Source organism: Gopherus evgoodei, chromosome 18 (genome assembly GCF_007399415.2).
Source record: "Gopherus evgoodei ecotype Sinaloan lineage chromosome 18, rGopEvg1_v1.p, whole genome shotgun sequence".
Lineage (NCBI taxonomy): Eukaryota > Metazoa > Chordata > Testudines > Testudinidae > Gopherus > Gopherus evgoodei.
The window spans coordinates 17,546,106-17,568,465 of record NC_044339.1 but is presented as its reverse complement, the minus strand read 5'-3'; the positions used below and the strand labels follow the sequence as shown (position 1 = coordinate 17,568,465).

At 41.5% G+C, this 22,360-nt stretch overlaps 1 protein-coding gene across 3 annotated transcripts in view; it reads left to right on the top strand.

The window, feature by feature from the left end:
* The window catches only part of MORN1 (MORN repeat containing 1), a 130,324-nt gene that overhangs the window by 79,930 nt on the left and 28,034 nt on the right, over positions 1 to 22,360 (top strand). For all 3 annotated transcript variants that reach the window (XM_030537661.1, XM_030537660.1, XM_030537662.1), the window contains one exon: positions 207 to 292. In XM_030537661.1, coding sequence (XP_030393521.1) covers positions 207 to 292 — 86 coding nt within the window. The remainder of the gene's footprint in view (positions 1 to 206; positions 293 to 22,360) is intronic.

Here is a 22,360-nt window from a genome sequence, read left to right as displayed (position 1 = left end):
TAAATATGTGACATGAAGGTTATAGCAGAATCTGGAGCATATATGCAAATCAAAAGCCACCAAATCCAAGCAATGATGATTTTGCATTAGTAGTTATTTTCAGTTATGAATGCAAAGGAAAACATTAGCACATCATAAATTACAACTCCACTTTTTGGCAGTCCCCTTGAGCAGTGCAGAAATACATTTTCCTTTTTCCGCTCTAGAAAAGAGGCAAAAAGCCAAGTGGAAGGATATCTACTGAGAAAGCTGAGAAGATGACAGTCTCACAGGAGAAAATTGTAGACAGCAGGTATGCGTGAATCAGTATTTCTACTGCTCAGCTGCAGGATGCTTTCCACTTAAAGCAATGCTTACCTTTATGCAGCAAGCAACAGGTGCTTCTATGATGTGAAATGGCTCTGTTTTCTCTTTGTTGACCATTGCCATAATTATCATATAATATTGCCTTTCACACTTTACATCAATATATTTCTAATGTTTTTATAATTTACTTCGAACATACACATTTATAAATATTTGATTTGGATGTGACAGTGAACTGAACCACACATACCAGGGCACCTTGCACGGGAAGTGTGTGTATATGTTTTAACTTCAACTCTGTTTCTAGATTAAACTCTTTTAGTTTTTCTCTTTGAAATGTTATAAGTAAAGGAGGATTAGCTCATGCTTCTAAAATTGCTCTCATATTTACCAGTCCAGACATAAAATCTATGTTTACTTATTATCAAGGTGATGATGATGATTGGGGTGGGGGGAATGATTTAGAATAAACAAATATATGTTAAAAAAGTGTTCCCTTGAACGGTGTGGCAAGTAAAGTTTTTCAGAGCTGCTTTGGGCAACAGTGATCATGCAGTGATCATATTTTCTTATGGTCTGTGAGGTTGAATTGGGGAAAGAAAAGGAGAGGTACTCTTTCAAGCTCTATACTCCCGTCCAGGGGCGGCTCCAGGCACCAGCATGTGAATCGCATGCCTGGTGCGGCAAGCCACGGGGTGCTCTGCCAGTCGCCGTGAGGGCGGCAGGCAGGTTGCATTTGGCGGTATGCCTGCAGAGGGTCCGCTGGTCCCGCGGCTTCGGCAGACCTCCCGTAGGCGTGCCGCCGAATCTGCGGGACTGGGGACGTCCCGCAGGCAAGCCACCGAAGGCAGCCTGCCTGCCGTGCTTGGGGCGGCAAAATACCTAGAGCTGCCCCTGCTCCCGTCATTCAAAATGAAACTTCAAATTGAGACTCTGCTCATGCAGATCTTTCTAGTATGATTGTCATTCTCCTGCATTGGTCAGCAATGAAATAATTAACAATGCTGATGTTTAATTTGTCAGCTTGATAAGAAATGTGGCACTTCTGTCAGAGCTATTGGTTCAGGCAGACATCAGTACATTAGTTAACCTTAACAAATATAATCTTCATAAACATGAGGCATAGAAAAAAATTATTTTATATGAAGATCTAGATTCTGGAGCAAATTTTCTGCAGCAAGAGATGGGCAAGGGATAGATTCACTGGCTGGGGAATCACAGTACACGTATCTCTGATGATAGCTGCTTTCTGTCATAACAAAAATAATTGTGATACTGTAAGGAAAAATCAATAAAGCTACATCATAATGTATTAAAGGAAAAGCAGAGGAAGCCAAGCAATCTCATTGACTCCCAGTCCTGTGGTTACCCAATGTTAGCTGTACTGGTTTCATCACTGCAAAGTTTTGCTATGTCTACAGTATCCAAAAGTAATTGTTGAAAAAGTTTTACCAATGTATGTCATAAAAACATCTGTGACAACATTGAGGCTGCCTACTGTTTCAATCCCCTGTTGTGCTGACTGTGTAGACAGTTCAGAGAATCAGGACACAGCAGCAAATGAACCACAGACACAAGGGACAGATTTTAAGCATCAGGCTGCAACTTTATTAAATTAATGCTTGATAGGGGCACTGTTTGCCAACCTCTACTCTTGCATACCCAGCATTTAATGGGATCCAGTGTGGTGGGGTTACAGGGTCCAACCATGTATAAATTGGTGAAAATCCTTCTCAGCCTACCCCTAGGCCTCAGGTGACTTCTGAAACCACATCCCTATGACTACCAAGGGGTTATCTCAGTCCACGAAGACTTCAGGTTTCCCCTTGTCCTACAGGCACAAGGTCCACCACTGAAATCCCGGGTCTCAGCTAGGAGGTGGCCCTTTTAGCCTTTATCCACACTAGCCACTGGCTACACATAGTGACGAGTTTAACAGTCTTACCTTTCCTAATATTAAATTTTCAAGTCCTATTCCTTTCAACCCAACTGGGCCTCCATGAGGCTGCGGGAAAGCTGAAAAAGCCCACTGAATCTAGGTCATTTTGGCCTAACAGGAAAAATTCTTTTCTGATCCCCAAATCAGTGATTGTTCAGACCCATAGCATCCTGAAAAACTCAGTTCCTGTGCTACAACTAAGTGGAGGGAGGACAGGGCAGCTAAAGGTCCAACAGGCCTTTGAAAAACCCAAGTAGAGTTTAAATATACCTGGCTGACAAACACAAGAACCAGTCAGCCATCCTGGTCCCCCTAGCCTCACCAATGCACTCTCGCCTCCTCCGCTTTCAGGGTACTGTGTCTTATTTCTGTTGGTCTAACCCAACAACCTCTCTTGGGATGGGCACTTGTTATAGAAGACCCAATATTTAGCCCTGTAGCAGGGTGGTTACCCACTCCTGCCTTGCGGGGCCTGAAACAGCCCAGGAGAGGGCTGGGGCTGGGGCTGGGGCAAGATGCCTGGGCTGATTGGGGAAAGTAGGCTCAGCTGTGGCCATGCCCCAATCAGGCACAGCTGGCCCTATAAGAGGCAGTGAGCCAGAAGTCCAGTCAGTCTCCTTCTGCTTGTAGAAGGGCCTGGCTGCAGGGACCTAAGCAAGATACCTAGATTGGGAGCAGGGCTGGGGAAGGGCCAGAGGAGCTGGGAACTCTGGCCTGGAAAGCCCCAGGCTGCAGGCCTGACTGTAGGCCAAGTAGGTGCAGGGTTGCAGTGGGGCAGCCCATGAAGAGGCATAGGCAGCAGGTCTGAACCCCTTTGCCTGTGATGAGTGGTTTATACTGCAGTCTGCCCAGTGAACAGGGGCTAGATGGAGACTGGGCAGTAGCCAAGACAGAGGTGAAGTGGGGATAGTGGGTGGGGGTTCCCCTGGGAGGGGGAGACCCAGAACTGTGGGGGTACTGCCAGGGGGAAGCACTCAGTAAAAGGGTTACCGGGGTCCTGGGAGGGACACAGGGGCCAGCAATGGTAAGGCAGATCACCGGCCTGCAGAGGGCGCTCTGACAGCTGGAGAGCTAATTCCTGAGGCGACCAGCTGGAAGCGCCACTGGGTGAGTCTGCGCACCTCTACAAGCCCCAAAAGGCATTTTTTATCTCATCAGAGCTGAGATTCAGTGACTGTAAAACAAGCCTGTATTGAGGAAAAACAACTTTTCCCCACACAAGTGCCAGATTTTCTGCCAAGCAACTGTCACACAGACAAACCAATAGGAGAAATAAATTATCCCTTTCATAGATTCATAGATTCTAGGACTGAAAGGGACCTTGAGAAGTCATCGAGTGCAGTCCCCTGCCCTCATGGCAGGACCAAATATTGTCTAGACCATCCCGGGTAGATATTTATCTAACCTACTCTTAAATATCTCCAGAGATGGAGATTCCACAACCTCCCTAGACAATTTATTCCAGTATTTAACCACCCTGACAGTTAGGAACTTTTTTCCTAATGTCCAGCCTAAACTTCTCTTGCTGCAGTTTAAGCCCATTGCTTCTTTTTCTGTCCTTAGAGGCTGAGGTGAACAAGTTTTCTCCCTCCTCCTGATGACACCTTTTTAGATACCTGAAAACTGCTATCATGTCCCCTCTCAGTCTTCTCTTTTCCAAACTAAACAAACTCAATTCTTTCAGCCTTCCTTCATAGGTCATGTTCTCAAGACCTTTAATAATTCTTGTTGCTCTTCTCTGGACCCTCTCCAATTTCTCCACATCTTTCTTGAAATGTGGTGCCCAGAACTGGACACAATACTCCAGTTGAAACCTAACCAGTGCAGAGTGGAAGAATGACTTCTTATGTCTTGCTCACAACACACCTGTTAATGCATCCCAGAATCATGTTTGCTTTTTTTGCAACAGCATCACACTGTTGACTCATATTTAGCTTGTGGTTCACTATGCCATACTCCTTCCTAGACAGTCTCTTCCTATTCTGTATGTGTGAAACTGATTGTTCCTTCCTAAGTGGAGCACTTTGCATTTGTCTTTGTTAAACTTCATCCTGTTTATCTCAGACCATTTCTCCAATTTGTCCAGATCATTTTGAATTATGACCCTATCCTCCAAAGCAGTTGCAATCCCTCCCAGTTTGGTATCATCTGCAAACTTAAGCGTACTTTCTATGCCAATATCTAAGTCGTTGATGAAGATATTGAACAGAAAGGTCCCAAAACAGCCCCCTGCGGAACCCCACTTGTTATACCTTTCCAGCAGGATTGGGAACCATTAATAACTATTCTCTGAGTACAGTTATCCAGCCAGTTAAGCATCCACCTTATAGTAGCTCCATCTAAGATGTATTTGCCTAGTTTATCGATAAGAGTATCATGCGAGACTGTATCAAATGCCTTACTGAAGTCTAGGTATACCACATCCACCACTTCTCCCTTATCTACAAGACTTGTTATCTTATCAAAGAAAGCTATCAGATTTATTTGACATGATTTGTTCTTTACAAATCCATACTGGCTATTCCCTATCACCTTACCACCTTCCAAGTGTTTGCAGATGATTTCCTTAATTACTTGCTCAATTATCTTCCCTGGCACAGAAGTTAAACTAACTGGTCTATAGTTTCCTGGGTTGTTTTTATTTTCCTTTTTATAGATGGGCACTATATTTGCCCTTTTCCAGTCTTCTGGAATCTCTCCTGTCTCCCATGATTTTCCAAAGATAATAGCTAGAGGCTCAGATACTGCCTCTATTAGCTCCTTGAGTATTCTAGGATGCTTTTCATCAGGCTCTGGTGACTTGCAGGCATCTAATTTTTCTAAGTGATTACAACATCTCTTCTCTGAATATCCCAGCCTTTATTCTGCCTCATTGGTCTTCCCCTCTGACTGTCTTGGAACTGTTTTGAATTTTAGGGCTGTAGGCCCAGGAATATCAGAAAAATCAGTAAAGACAAAAGGGTGGAAGTGTCAGTCTTATTATGTATCTCTTCAGGCAGTTATAGTACAATCCTATTTCTGTTTGTGTCACTCATAGCTGGCAGCCTTCTGTTTATGATAATTATATTTTTCTTTCCTGTTCTAACTCTGGAAGACATTCTCTAAACAAGCTGTGAAGAGCTGTGGAGAGTTTGTAGCTACATTAATCTTTTGTGTGTCCATGTTTTTCAGACGTAACTGTAAGCTTTATGTGTAAGTTAAAGAGGGAAAGCTCTTACGCTCTTGTTGCTGAGAGCATAGATGTTCTGTGTACTGTGCATTATCAATAGGCGATGTAGTGATTATGTTAAAAGTTGAAAATGTGATGATAGAATTTATATAACTGAAATTCTGGCTCTTAACAAAGAACACATGACACTTACCTACTTCTTAGATCAAGGTGATCCATTCCAGTACAACTGAATTCTGGCATCATATCAGCATTTGGCTCAGTGTATATAAATTACTTCAGATATTTGTTTGAAATCTAGAGACACTAGTAGAAATTGCTTCCATTAAATAATAATGTCATCTTCAGAATACAAAGCCATGGGTTTGATCCCTGTTGCTTAGATGTGAAATAAGAAAGAAATTTAATTACTATTTCTGGCTTTTGCATAATATTATGCCCCTAGAAATAGCTTTTTTGAAAGGAGTTCCAGAATATGTTACATTTGTCATGTGCAAGCAAAAGCAATTTTATGGATAATTTATTGTCTTTTTGAGATTTTCATTTAAAAGAAAAAACTGTAATATATTGTAGACTTCATTTTTCCTTCAACAGCCTCACCCCTACAGATGTTCTTGCCCAGCTGACCCACTGGAAAAACAGTATTTAAATGCCATAACTTCTTACCCAGGAATAATTACACAATAATTTCAGTACAGTGAATCAAACTTTCCTTTGAGTTCCTTTGAAAATGTAGCAGATCAGGAATCTGGTTTCTCAGTTCCATCTAATCCATTTGCAACCTTGAAGGCAAACACTAAGCCTTTTCCATATTCTATCCACAGATGTGACTGCATAAATGCTGTGGTATGAGACAACAGCAAATTAAACTGCAGCAGAAGCAGCAAATATTAGGGGAAAATGAAAACTCCTGACTCAGAGGAGCTGGGCAATGACAGACTCCTCATTATAGATCTTTTCATATGGAGAAGAATGACTGATAAATGAGGTTGCTGTGACATAAAGGGGATGAGAACACAGTTGGACGTTCATGCAAAAATTATGCTTTCTGTACAAAACAAATAGAAGAATGGGTGATATCTAATTTGCATCTCTTCTTACCAACAAACTGATTAAGGAGACATCTTCTGGAGCAGATGGTAGAGTTGTCACCTGCAAGATTAAGATACCATGTGTATACCCTTTTCCACTCTTTTGGTTGTGACGGAGGTGACATTAGCTGTAATTTTCCTGTTTGTTGCCAGTCGTTTACTATCTCTTTAAGAGGTTACAGTTGATACACATGTAGTTCTTTAAAATCTTGACATTAGGGAAATCTGCCATTGCTCAGAATCCTCCTACCTCTTTCTATTACTGAAGAATAGCAAAGCATAAAATAACTATCATGGAACCCTGTCTTGCTTTGTCTGCTCATTCTAGTAACTCTTAACTACATGAACAGCTCAGCTCCATTGACTTCAGTGCCAGTAAGAGTTGCAGGCTTAGCCTCTTTGTGATTTGCAGTGGCCTCTAGATATTGAACAAGACACTTCGTCATGACCTTTCAAACTGGTTGAAGAGGACAATCTTGGAGTGCCAAGGCAATGCAGCATGGGCAACAAAAGCTATTAGAGTCATGGAGAGACTTCCATATGAAGAGATATTGAAAAGAAGGGGGATTTTTTTTGTTTAGAGAGGGGCTCCTGTTTACTCTCTCATAATACCAAAGCAATATTCAATACAATTTAAAGGCAATGAATTTGAAAATTATAAAAGGATTTTTTTGTTGTACATAATTTATAAATTAACCTGTGGAACTCCATTGCCTCTGGATATTACCAAGGCCAATTCCTCATCAGGATTTAGAAAAGGATTAGACACTTATATGGATTTTGAGGACATTCAGTTACTTTAGATAGTATTTTTAAAAATTATAAAATGAATATTCAGGAATTATGCCAACTCATTCACTGGCACTTATTGAGAAGAAAATTCCCTTATGGCAGGTTATTTTCTGTAACTGTCCACTCTCCATTTTCACCAGTGGTAGCCAAACTTTTTACCTCGTGCCTCCCCTTACCTCTGTCCCTTTACCCTCCCGCCCTTTGGGGCTGGGAGCAGGGCCGCAGTCTGGAAATGGGGGACACAGACAGGGAGCTGAGGCTGGGGCCACACCTGGGGGCAGGGGCAGAGCTGAGGTTGGGGGCCAAGACCAATACCCAGGACCCTGGGCATGGGGCCAGCAGCCAGGGCCAAGAGTGGAGCTAAGTGGCACTCCCTCCCCACCCCCATGCAGGCTGGCCTGGGCCCCAGCTGCCCCACCCCCACAATGTTCCTCCATGCCTCTGTAGAAGGGCATGCCCCACAGTTTGGGGACCTCTGATTTTTCACCTTTCTCTGAAGTATCTGCTATTGGCCACTGTCAGAGATAGGACACTAGACTGGATGAACACTTGCTCTGATGCACTATGGCAATTCCTGTGTTCCTAGTACAAAATATATCATTGCATGAGTACAGTATATTAATGAGCTTAAAGATTTTCAAAACCTTAGGGCACAAAGAAACCTATAATCATCCACCTCTGCTTTCAAAATACAAATGTCTGAGTCATAGAAATCCAGTTTTCAGGTGGGAAATTTTCCTTTTAAACCTGTCTGATTTGCATATCTGGACTGATAGGTTCCAGACTAGTAATGTCTTATCTCATTGTTTTCATCATTGCATTTCATGGTTAATCAAACTAGTATTCCAGGAGGAAGAGAAAGTACTGGGAGAAGATTAATTGAGTGATTCCCTTTCCTTCCACAGCTGGTAGAAAAGAAGACCTACAGAATAACAAAAATAACTACTTTTAAAAGCTTCTAAATCTTTGTAGAGGCTGAACTGAAAGTAAATCTTGTGCCCAAAGGATTAATAATGACAAACATACCTCAGATAAAAGCAGCAAAGAGTCCGGTGGCACCTTATAGACTAACAGACATTTTGGAGCATGAGCTTTCGTGGGTGAATATCCACTTCGTCAGATGCATGTAGTGGAAATTTCCAGGGGCAGGTATATATATGCAGGCAAGCTAGAGATAATGAGGTAGTTCAATCAGGGAGGATGAGGCCCTGTTCTAGCAGTTGAGGTGTGAAAACCAAGGGAGGAGAAACTGGTTCTGTAATTGGCAAGCCATTCACAATCTTTGTTTGCTCCTGAGCTGATGGTGTCAAATTTGCAGATGAACTGAAGCTCAGCAGTTTCTCTTTGAAGTCTGGTCCTGAAGTTTTTTTTGCTGCAGGATGGCCAGGGAGGTTCCCTGGCCACACTATAGCAGACCTTAAGGTGGCCATCCTGCAGCAAAAAAACTTTGCTGCTTTTACAGATCCAGACTAACACGGCTACCCCTCTGATACTTGATACCTCAGATAACAGCTGATGGTAGACATTAGGGTTCAGACTGTTGTTCATTCAGTGTTGGGTGCTTTTTGTATGTATATTACACTGTATGCCTACATAAGCCGAAAGATTCGCAGACCAAAGCTCTCCCAAGCGCTCTATGCTGTATCTACAGAATGTCTTCCACAGATAAGTTTGGAAAGCAAAAACCATCATCATAAACAGCTGCCATTTTGCATAAGCTATTGTCCTGGTTCCTGAACTTCAAGAGTTGATAGAGGACAAGAACTATAAATGAACTTTAAGAGTTGATAGAGGAGCTAAACTCTGGGCCTGAAAATGTACATGATGGAGATAATGCTCAACAGATAGAAAAAAGAAATCAGGGTAAACGGGAATGTAGCTGAATGAGTGAAAGAATATATCAACCTTAGACAAAAACTGCATGGAGGAATTAGGCAATGTTGGAAGATAAAGACGTTGGAAGACCTATCATCTGCTTACCTAGAATTGGCAAATCTACACATGTATTTTGCTAGTAATCAAATTTAGCTTAGAAATATCCCTCCTTGAGAAAATGCATCAGAAATATAAGGCACCAAAGAAACACTGAGAGAGATTAATGAGGAGACAATAAATAAATGGGTATAAGGACAAAAGTAAATAACAAATCAATATTTAAAGATCAAAAGGAGGAATTTGGAATATCAGGTAATAGTTTTAAATATGCTTTTGTCCAGTTCTCTTCTTTTCTTACATTATGAACCTGATTTGTAAAAGTGCTGAGCACTTACAATTGCAGTTGAAGTCAATGGGAGCGGTGGGTGCTCAGCATCTCTGAAAATTATTTTTACCACTCCTATTTATTTCTATTGAGGTAGCATGTAGGAGCCCCACTGTTGGACCAGAACCCCATTATGCTGGGTACTGTTCAAAGGCAGAATAGAAAGAAAGATCCTGCCCAAAAGAGCTGATAAATTAAATAAAATCAGCCCCTATGTGTTCTCTGAGTGTAAACCTAACATTTGTTCCAGAATTGGAAAATAAAACCTAGAAAATAGTTCCTGCCATGTCTGGAACTAAACTTTTGAATTTATTTTCTGACACTGTAATTAGCATACTGGTAGTGATCCTTAAAAAGCTGCTAATGTGTGTCTTGCAGTTTTGTTAATTAGGATGTGCCATTTAATATGAAAATAAGGGTGATCATTATATAGGTCACTATGAGAATTTGTGGATCTGACATGGAGTACAAGCTTGGAAAAAAAGCTTGAGAAATGTTTTTAACTGTGACTACGTCTGTACTTATAAAATCGAAGAAATGTCCTATTACACTTGTTGAGTATAAATCAGGCGTCGGCAACCTTTCAGAAGTGGTGTGCCGAGTCTTCATTTGTTCACCCTAATTTAAGGTTTCGCATGCCAGTAATACATTTTAATATTTTTAGAAGGTCTGTTTCTATAGCTCTATAATGTATAACTAACTATTGTTGTATGTAAAGTAAATCAGATTTTTAAATGTTTAAGAAGCTTCATTTACAATTAAATTAAAATGCAGAGCCCCCTGGACCATTGGCCAGGACCTGGGCAGTGTGAGTGCCACTGAAAATCAGCTTGCGTGCCGCCTTTGGCATTCATGCCATAGGTTGCCTACCCTTGGTATAAATCAATATAAGGTTTATGCTGTATTTCAGCTTGAGATGTACTTACAGGCAGAGATCTGTAAAACATTTTTTTCACATAAATATGTGTAGTCCCAGGTGTTGCAGGAAATACATCTAATAGAATCAGTTCTGTTATTCCCTGTGTTTTTAAAAATTTCAGTGAAAAAGACACTCTCATGAATTTTTTTCATAAATTTAAATGTCACAGTTGCATTTATCATGGTTTAACTAAGCTTGAAAGCAGATTGTTTTCCTTTGAGTTCTGTGACAATGCATGGATGTAACTGAGAGCATTATTTGGCCCCAAATAATGCAACTGGGAATATCAGATCTATGCCATCGTAAGTGAGAAGTGCAATTAAAAGATTTTTATGACATCTTATTGGCAAACATGCTTAATTGGTTTGTGATATATTCTGAAATTCTTTGCCTGTGTCCACACTATGTGGTGTAATCATGTCTGATGTTGCTTTGAAATATGGTTGTAACGCTATTTGCATCTGCGCTTAACACTGTTTTGTGTTGTGCCTCTGAGAGGAGGCATAGTGTGAGGGGAAAGTCTGTCTCCGGATCCCAACCATGTTAAAACAACAACAACAAAATAGTCTGTAGCCTTGTTAGAACTAGTTTAGTAAGGCATAGTTTCTGCTACTGCATTTGTCCACACTGGAACCGTGCAAACTATCACCATGTTGACAAGAGGTTCACAAGCAGAGTACAGTCAGAACCATGCTTCTTAATTGCCATCATTGTGACTAGCATGGTTCTACTCCCAATATGCAGTCACTTGACAGCTAAGAGGCTCTCTTCATCACTAAGTATTTGCTCAGTAAAGCAACATATTGGTATAGATTTTTCCTTTTGCCCTTTGGATCGAATTCCTCTATACACAGTCAAACTTACGATAGATGTTTAACCATGTTCGATCACTTCGGTTCAAGAACTGAAGAAGTTAGTTGATTAAGTTATGATTTCTGCAAAATACCAGAAATTGGATGCTATAGTTTCTAACCTAACCATAATGTAGTGCTCAGTTGAGTTACACCAGGGATAAATTTGGCCCTTAGTGCTTTTAACTTGGTTTAATTCTTTTTAAACCATCAAAGCTAATGAGTAACCTATATAATCAATGCGTGTATGAGAAGAGACTATGCTGGAGTTTCAGACAATTAGGTCACCTAATGTACTTGCAGCTGTCTCATACATTGATCTTCTCCGCTCTCTAGTAATTCTTCGTAACCTACAGCAAGTTATACATTAACTCATTTATTAGCTTCACATAAGAATCAATCTCTGCCCACAGTGGCAGCCACTCCATTATCATCTGGTATATTTCAAACAATAGAAGTGATTGAAACAGGAACTCCTACATTTCTATGAAGATTAAGAATGACACACCACCCTGTAATTTAAGTAGTTGTGCAATAGTTTTTCATTTGCATTAGAAGGGGAGTGCAGATTGTGCTGAATTGTTCCATTTTTTTAAAATAAAATTTCGCTTCAGGTTTTGAAGGATCTTCTCTGACTAATAGGTTACTTATTTTTGGAGTTCACAGGAATTTTATATTTTTAAAAATGCAGGTGTTTTTCTTCTAATGAAAATAAGTTTAATGTTTTTCAGCCAGATTAAGAAATAGTTCATCTTTGAGTTTGGTTATTGTTTTAGGAATTGAAGGTCAAATTAATCCCTTGAGTTATACCTGCTTACACCAGAGCTGAATTCATCCCTCAATAAATCCTATAATTTCTAGGACTTAATATATTATTAAAATAAATCTTCCTTTTTAAGATAACTGCTTTCAGCATCATCAGAGATATGTGGTCACTGATTTTATTTTTCTTCAGTTACTTGGTATGCTGGGTCAAATTTGACTAAAGTTTACAATTTAATTAAAACTAATTGAAATCTGTTTCTGAGATTTGATTGGAGCTGGTAATATAGCAAAATTTCTCAAGTGACTCAAACTGTAATGCTTTTTATATACATTTCATCTAACCTACATGACTTTGAAGAGTTTAGACAGGAGAGCATTTAATAAAGCCAAAAGTATAATCAGAAATTACATAGTCATGACTAAGATTCTTTTCATCTTTTTTGTCCCTGTAATTTCTTCATCCATATTCTGAGCAATAGTCTTGAATCAGTTGGGTATACTCTAAAACAACATGCCTCAGTTTCACAGAAGGATGTGCTTATAGGGAATGTCACTGCAGATTTCTCTCAATCACCATTATAGGCCAGAAGACCAGATTTTTGTAAAGTGGTAATTTATGAAGAAGTCTTAATCCACATTAGCAGATTGGTTTGATTCTAGAGGAACTGAATTAAAGTCTCATCCTACAACTCTAGTTGCTTGAGTAGTCCTCACTTGACTTAATTAAGTTAGACTTACTCGTGGGGATAGTGTTTGCAGGATTGGGCGCTTGCATTGCTATAGTAGTAACTTGTCTATACCTGAAAATGTCAACAAATTGTCTGTTTTTATACGCACACACACAATTTTACAATAGCTTTATTAATTGCTTTAGTTTATATAATAATGTCTTGTATGTAATCTTTAGCATACCGTAATGTTTTTTAGAACTAGTGATATAACATTTTTCCAGTGGCTGAAGGAGTGGTTTGTTAGAACTTGGAGAACAACAGTCAGAGAAAACAATTTTATTTCTATATTACATTTTATACATTGGACTTCCTCTATTGCATTGGCACAGCTGTAGCATTTTACATGCAACTCTTCTCATTAAAAAGTATAGGTCATAGGCATGAGTTACATGCAAGTGGAAAGTTGGCTTATTTAATGCTCAAGATGTATCTTTTTTAATCTACTACTTATTTTAATATATTGTTTTAAATAGATTGGGCTCAGCTGTCAAGGGAGAGGGAGTTTGTTATTTTTCCATAGCAAAGGTCACTAAGCATCGGGGCAGTCAAGTGACTAGCCAATAAAATCTAAAATCATCTCTTAATTTTAGACTGCCATCTTCCTTTACTTAAAAGGACTCTTTTTTTCCCCCTTTTCTTTTTAAGTAGCCTTGTCATTTGATTCATGAGAGAAATTCCTTGCATATTATAGAAATTCATAGCATGATAAGAGATCACTGTCATTTACTGAATAATCTTAAATTGTGTCTGCTGCTGAGAATGGGCCTGATTTAGTAAATATGGCCAGGGGCTTTATCCCACAATATATGAAAGTCCTGCAAGAATCTTTTCACTGGCTTGGGGGATGGGGCAAGGGAGGCGGAAGAAATGTCAACCTCTTTTATTGCTTATTCTCAGCAATCTTAATTACCTGTTTTGTGATGGAAAAATGCAGCCACATGCAGAACCCAGTCGAGCACCAAGACCTAATCCAATCAGTCTGATGATGTATGCAGAAAGTTTACACAAAATGACCTTGTGCATAATTACTCATTTGACGGCTGTTAGTAAATGACACAAACGGAATCTGACACACATTGTAACACATTAATGAGCACCTATCTCCCCCCATCCTCTTCTGTACAGAAAAATGGTTTTAATTAAGACTTCCGTGATTAGTCATTTAATCAGTCATTAGCCCAATACAGATGGAGTCAATTAATTTTTTTTACACTTGAATAGACACTTGATGCTACTGCAAACCGTACAATCTATTTTTTAACATTTTATCATGGGCAATTGCTTCACAGTATATCTAGTCAATGTGTCACTCTTTTACAGAGACTGGGTAGCCACAACAGTATATCAGTAGTACCATTGATAGAGGGGTTTCTTACTGCACACATCCAGACTACATGGGCAAAGGTTCAGCTGTGAACTCAGTGTGGTATTCCCTTCTCGGGGTTCATCCATTATTTATATTAACCTTAGTGGAATAGTCACCTCTTGAATCAGATATATACAGTAGCTCTACACTTCACACACCCCTGGCATGGGTATAAATAGCAATGTAGACAGCAAGGCACTGAATAGGTGAGCAAAGGCACACCTGAACCCTGTGACTATGTGCCATACACATGGTGAAGCAGGGGCTAAAAATAGCAGTGCAGTGTCCTGCTGCCTTCCTGTTGCCAGAGTCTTTCTCGACCAGAGGGAAAGTCTACAGCAGCAAGGAAAGACTGTGGCAGAGAAGAGACAATGGGGAAAGGCTCAAGCAGTGGGGAGCTGCCTCCATCCTGCCAGAGCCTTTCACTGACACAGGAAGGTACACGCCTCTGTGTGGGCACAATCTGCTTTTCACTGCAGCGTTTAGCTACACGTAGCCTTCACCACCACCACCAGAGTAGATGAGGCCACAGTGTCCTACTATAGTCATTAGGTAACACTCTTAAACTGAAAAAGGGATGGATCTTCAGCATAAGTGCATTGTAAATGATTCCATTCTATTCCACTTAACAATTTAAAAATTGCATAGAACTTGTCTGATCCTTTCATTGAGTGGTATCTATTGACTCACTAAACAACACTGATTGTTCTTTACAGATGTCAATCTGTTGTGTTCTTGTTCTTCTGAAAAACCACAAAAATTTTGAGATTTCTACATATATCTGAGGGTTTTTCTCTGAGAATATATGGTAGACAGAACTGAGACTAAAGAAGATATAAATAGAGGATCAAGGTGCATTAGATTGCTACACTCTTTTTATTCTCTCTTAAAGCAGAAATCTTCACACTTAAGATGAATTAGTAACTGATTTTTAATGGATTAATGAGCATTACAGACTAAGTCCAGTGGTGACCTGAGTCCAGATCTGTGGCTGCAATGACTAGAGAAAATGTTCTTTGCCGTCAATAAGCCTAACTTCACATATGAAATTATTTGCAAATAAGGAGTAAGACCAACGATAATTAATTAAAAGCTGTTTTTTCAGGGAAATGTCAGTTGATGAAATTCTAGAATGAACAATTTATGGTAGGATTTAAAAACAGCAAGGCTATATCTTCTATCTAGTCTGTTATTTTCATTCTTTAAAAGTCTTTCATGGAAAGGAAGGAGCCATTAAAAAAGACTGACATGGATATTGCACAGTTTTTAATCTACCAGTCTTTTTGCATGAATCATGGTCTATATTGAACATGCACTTATATAGCTGGGGTAAGTAATCAGATGGAAACATCCCCAAGTGGATAGATCACATGGAGTCCAATATCCACACCATGCCTCTTACCTCTATTCTTACCCACTCAAAAAGGAGAGTGAGTTGTCCTGTTCCTCATTTCCCAAGATTGTGCAGTGTGTCCTGCTGTAGGGCACATGTTCATACACCACCAGGGGGCAATGAGGTGGAACCATGGAAGGTCGGGCACAGTGCTGGGCAGCCTCCAAACCTGTGTGAATCTGCTCAGGAATTAATACAGTTTTCCAGGGGAATTCCAGGAATGGCATCCTGTAGGAAGAGCACTATCAGCACAGTCTGGGTCCAGGAGGCAGTGGAGATTGCCTAGCCTCTAGCAGACCCATAGGGTCCAAGAGCTGGAGCTTCTGCTTCTGTGACTGGCGGGTGTAGAGTGGTGATGAAAATCTCACAGTAGTAGGGGGAAAAAGCACATTAAACTAAGTGTGTTTTTGTTTTGTCTGGAGAAATATATAATGGAAATTTCTGAACTCTGTGTGTACTTGTAAGTCCTGGACCACCACAGCCCCTGCAATTCTAGAACAGACATAGGGCTTCTGATTTTATGTTTTCACTGATTAACATGGATAAAGAGATTGATATAAATAATAAATACGAAGGAAAAAAACAACAACAAATAATGGAAAAACACCAGAAGCAATTACTCAGTTCATGTTGGTTTCACCTCTTTCCCACTGCATTTTGTTTATATAGATGTCCCTGCTCCCTGGCTTGTACCTCAGGACTTGTCTACATGGAGCAGAATATGAACTATGGGGGTATGATTTCTAAAGCTCACTAATGTGCTACACATTAGTTGGTTCAGATAGACCCTACTGGTGTGCATTAAAGGTTCCCTAGTGTGCTTTAATATAATGCTGTTTGAAACTGCGTTAAAACACCCTAGGGGACGTGCTAAACTCAGTGGCTCAATAACAAGCATACAAGGCTTAAACTAACATTTAGTCTTCTTATATATACATTATAAAAATTAAAGTATATCCTATTTATATAAGAATTTTGGGAAGTACCTAAAAAATCTTCTCATTACAGTATCAGAATCCTGAAACCCCCCAGTTTTGTGACATCTACACAGACCTCAAAAATTGCTAAAAATAAACCCTGAAAAATGAAATTAATAAACCCTGGAAAACAAAGCTCTAATCATATGCCATACAGCTTACCAAGGAGAACAACATTTATTGGGGATAAGATTTTTCAAAAGCAGCTAAAGGAAGTAGACCCTCCCCACAACTCCTGTTGACTTTCAGTGCGAGCTGGGTTTCTATTCCCCTAGGTGCTGTTGAAAACCCCACTCTAAGTTTTCAGTCATCAATAATTGTTTGATAAATTAGCACAGTTATTTGGTGAGTGAGGCAGTCCAGTTAGTGAATAGATCCAGAGCATCAGATTCAGGGAGGGGGTGCAATCAGAATGTCTCCCACACAGTGACTCAATGGATTGCCAGCAAGATGGCTTGCGCCGTGAAATGATAGGCTGGTATGTTAGGCGTATGCCACAAGAGCAACTGCAGATGGGAGTGTGAGGATGTTTGTGCAATCAGCCCAAGGTGCATTTGTGTATCTGGTATATGTTTGAAGGGCTGCTTACTAGTAAGTGAAGAGCTAGTAATGAAAATGAGTGCATATACTGAAAAGACCATAAAAGGGGGCGTCCTGATAAAAGGCTAGACAGTGACACGGTGGATTTCAACTAGGAAGGTTTATCAGTCACTGTCTGAAAAATCAACACAGTTATTTGGTGAGCGAGGCAGTCCATGTCCTGAAGAGAGGCAGAGCTCCAAACTGAGAGAGGGGAGTGGTTGGAATGGATACAAGCATGTGCCTGGAATGACAGCCTAGGATAAGTAAAAGTGGACAGCCCTGTAGGAGCCAGGAAAAATCTAAACTAAAGTGAGATCTCTCCCCTCTTCCAAAACCCCTTGTGGTTATTTGCACATCTGAAGCAAAAACTTAACAAACCAGTGTAAATGTGCATAAGAAAACTTGCAACAAGAATCTACATTAACAGTAAATTCTTGCAATAGTTACAGTTTCTGCTCCATTGTGAAGTCCCCGCCATGCTGGAGGCACATGCTTTAGGGAGCTGTCCAGCCTCAATATTTGTGTGGCTTCCCAATAGGTCAGAGCCCTGCCATGTCAGTAGTTTGTTTTAATCTCTTCTTGGTGGGCTTTCTCATAGAGACAAAAGAGAAAGTAATAGATTGATTTCTTTTTCTTTGTTTTTTCTTCTTCTTCCTCTTAAGAGAAGGTTTAAAGATTGAAAAATGAGTCCCGTCTTGTCTTAGCGAGGAATAATAAATAAAAGCAGGTGTGAAGGGTTGGAATTGGAAACAGCTGGATATGACGGATGTGATCTGACTTCTCTGGAGCTTCAGTCTTTAATCCCTGTGGCTCAGTGTGAATATTTCCCTCCTGATGCAATGCAGAAATAATAAATGAAACACAGCATATGGAGGAGTTCCTAAATCTGAAGGAGGAGAGAGGGAGGGAACCACAGTTAACTCCTTATCAGCCTGCTTTTCTACCCTCCACACCTCAGTAATCTTTTGCTGTGTGTGCTACCATTTCTGACTGAGTAAATGTCTGCAATAAGGAATTAGTTGCTAAAAGGGGAAAAGAAGACTGAAGAGGTATGATGCTGTTTCAAAGCTTCTCCATAGAAACCCCCGGATATTGTATGTTGCAGTTAAACATCTTTTTAAAGTCAGTGTTTGTATTATTTATTTAATGATGTGTAATGGCCCCTTAGCCACACCATCTGGATACTTCTTACCTTATTGGAAACACCCACTGCTGTACTGACAATGTAAATCCCAATAACAACCACCTTACTCCTTGCTAAAAGCAGCAAAGAATCCTGTGGCACCTTATAGACTAACAGACGTTTTGGAGCATGAGCTTTCGTGGGTGAATACCCACTTCCTCAGATGCATGTAATGGAAATATCCAGGGGCAGGTATATATATGTGTGCTAGCAAGCAAGCTAGAGATAACGAGGTCAGTTCAATCAGGGAGGATGAGGCCCTGTTCTAGCAGTTGAGGTGTGAAAACCAAGAGAGGAGAAACTGGTTCTGTAATTGGCAAGCCATTCACAGTCTTTGTTCAATCCTGAGCTGATGGTGTCAAATTTGCAGATGAACTGAAGCTCAGCAGTTTCTCTTTGAAGTCTGGTCCTGAAGTTTTTTTGCTGCAGGATGGCCACCTTAAGGTCTGCTATAGTGTGGCCAGGGAGGTTGAAGTGCTCTCCTACAGGTTTTTGTATATTGCCATTCCTAATGTCTGATTTGTGTCCATTTATCCTTTTCCGTAGAGACTGTCCAGTTTGGCCGATGTACATAGCAGAGGGGCATTGCTGGCATATGATGGCGTATATTACATTGGTGGATGTGCAGGTGAATGAACCAGTGATGGTGTGGCTGATCTGGTTAGGTCCTGTGATGGTGTCGCTGGTGTAGATATGTGGGCAGAGTTGGCATCGAGGTTTGTTGCATGGATTGGTTCCTGAGCTAGAGTTATTATGGTGTGGTGTGCAGTTACTGGTGAGAATATGTTTCAGGTTGGCAGGTTGTCTGTGGGCAAGGATTGGCCTGCCACTCAAGGCCTGTGAAAGTGTGGGATCATTGTCCAGGATGGGTTGTAGATCCTTGATGATGCGTTGGAGGGGTTTTAGCTGGGGGCTGTATGTGATGGCCAGTGGAGTCCTGTTGGTTTCTCTCTTGGGTTGTCTTGCAGTAGGAGGCTTCTGGGTACACGTCTGGCTCTGTTGATCTGTTTCCTTATTTCCTCATGCGGGTATTGTAGTTTTGAGAATGCTTGGTGGAGATTTTGTAGGTGTTGGTCTCTGTCTGAGGGGTTAGAGCAGATGCGGTTGTACCTCAGTGCTTGGCTGTAGACAATGGATCGTGTGATGTGCCCGGGATGGAAGCTGGAGGCATGAAGGTAGGCATAGCGGTCGGTGGGTTTTCGATATAGGGTGGTGTTAATGTGACCATCACTTATTTGCACCGTGGTGTCAAGAAAGTGGACCTCCCGTGTAGATTGGTCCAGGCTGAGGTTGATGGTGGGGTGGAAGCTGTTGAAATCATGGTGGAATTTTTCCAGAGTCTCCTTCTCTGGACCCATAGGCATAGCGGTCGAAAACCCACCGACCGCTATGCCTACCTTCATGCCTCCAGCTTCCATCCCGGGCACATCACACGATCCATTGTCTACAGCCAAGCACTGAGGTACAACCGCATCTGCTCTAACCCCTCAGACAGAGACCAACACCTACAAAATCTCCACCAAGCATTCTCAAAACTACAATACCCGCATGAGGAAATAAGGAAACAGATCAACAGAGCCAGACGTGTACCCAGAAGCCTCCTACTGCAAGACAAACCCAAGAGAGAAACCAACAGGACTCCACTGGCCATCACATACAGCCCCCAGCTAAAACCCCTCCAACGCATCATCAAGGATCTACAACCCATCCTGGACAATGATCCCACACTTTCACAGGCCTTGAGTGGCAGGCCAATCCTTGCCCACAGACAACCTGCCAACCTGAAACATATTCTCACCAGTAACTGCACACCACACCATAATAACTCTAGCTCAGGAACCAATCCATGCAACAAACCTCGATGCCAACTCTGCCCACATATCTACACCAGCGACACCATCACAGGACCTAACCAGATCAGCCACACCATCACTGGTTCATTCACCTGCACATCCACCAATGTAATATACGCCATCATATGCCAGCAATGCCGCTCTGCTATGTACATCGGCCAAACTGGACAGTCTCTACGGAAAAGGATAAATGGACACAAATCAGACATTAGGAATGGCAATATACAAAAACCTGTAGGAGAGCACTTCAACCTCCCTGGCCACACTATAGCAGACCTTAAGGTGGCCATCCTGCAGCAAAAAAACTTCAGGACCAGACTTCAAAGAGAAACTGCTGAGCTTCAGTTCATCTGCAAATTTGACACCATCAGCTCAGGATTGAACAAAGACTGTGAATGGCTTGCCAATTACAGAACCAGTTTCTCCTCTCTTGGTTTTCACACCTCAACTGCTAGAACAGGGCCTCATCCTCCCTGATTGAACTGACCTCGTTATCTCTAGCTTGCTTGCTAGCACACATATATATACCTGCCCCTGGATATTTCCATTACATGCATCTGAGGAAGTGGGTATTCACCCACGAAAGCTCATGCTCCAAAACGTCTGTTAGTCTATAAGGTGCCACAGGATTCTTTGCTGCTTTTACAGATCCAGACTAACACGGCTACCCTCTGATACTTACTCCTTGCTATTACAAATGATCTAATTGTCAGTCAAAAGCTTGAACAAACAGATAGGACTCACTCTGTGCCTTAACGTTTGCCAAACCATGGCTCTAACACACTGCCAGATGGAGCAAATTCCAGAGGATTGGGTCATCCACCAAAAACATCCTGCCACCTACCCTGGAGAACATAGTCCAAAGAATGAATAGCAAGAGCAGCTCAGCAGATCAGAGCCATCATGGTGGTACCTAGGGAGGGAGGCAAACTCAGATAATGGGATCCAACACATAAGGTTTTATATATTATAACCAATATCTTGAACTGCATCTAGAAGTGATCAGGTAACCAATGCAGAGCATGGGTCACTAGTGTTATGTTAAATATCAGAGGGGTAGCCGTGATAGTCTGGATGTGTAAAAAGCAACAAAGAATCCTGTGGCATCTTATAGACTAACAGACGTTTTGGAGCATGAGCTTTCGTGGGTGAATACCCACTTTGTCAGATGCATGTTATGCTGTTATGATGGCTAACTTCACTCAAGAGACAAGCCAGTGCATTTTCACTACTGGAAATTTCCACATGTTTATCACTGGTAGCATCAAGCAGCAGTCTAGCTGTGGAGTTAGAAAGCTATAGATCACTGTGGTAAGATCTGTATTAAAAAGGAGTATCTTGTCTGGCTCAGGTTATTACGGTGATAACTAAGCACTAAGGGCTTGGCTACACTCAAAACTTCAAAGTGCTGCTGTGGGAGCGCTCCCGCAGCAGCGCGTTGAAGTGCGAGTGCGGTCTCGGCGCCAGCGCTGGGAGAGAGCTCTCCCAGCGCCGCAGGTACTCCACCTCCCTGTGGGGATTAGCTTGCAGCTCTGGGAGCCGCGCTCCCAGCGCTGGGGCACTGTTTACACTGGCGCTTTGCAACGCTGTAACTTGCTGTGCTCCGGGGTGTGTTTTTTTCACACCCCTGAATGAGAAAGTTGCAGCGCTGTAAAGCACCAGTGTAACCACGGCCTAACATTTCTAACCTCTGAGACGATAACAAGGGGATAAAGGCAATATGTGGCATCACTGTGTCTGGGGAATCTACCTATCTCCTTACTTATACCACACTCATCACCATAGTGTCCGATAAGCAGGAGTGGATTGAATTAGGATATTGTCAGGACTGTCTGATGGTTAGAGGCAGGCCTGGGTTCTGTTGCTGGGTCTGCCAGTGTCTCTTTCATGGACCTCAAGAAGTCACTGAGGCCCAGCTCTTCAAAGATTGTTAGGCACCTAACTCTCATTGAAATCAATGAAAGTTGGTTGCTGTGATGGCAGCTGCTTCCCATGCTCATCCTGAAGGGGTTAATGTAGGCCAAATGAGCCAATTAACCTATTAGGCTGCAGAGGGCAGGAGATAGAAAAGCTGAGAGGAGAGCCCTGATTAAGGGAAGCTCACTTGTGCAGGAACAGGTGGGGCTTCTATAAAACCAGGGAGCTGAAAGCAGAAAGGAGGCTGCAGGGAGGAGTGCTGCAGT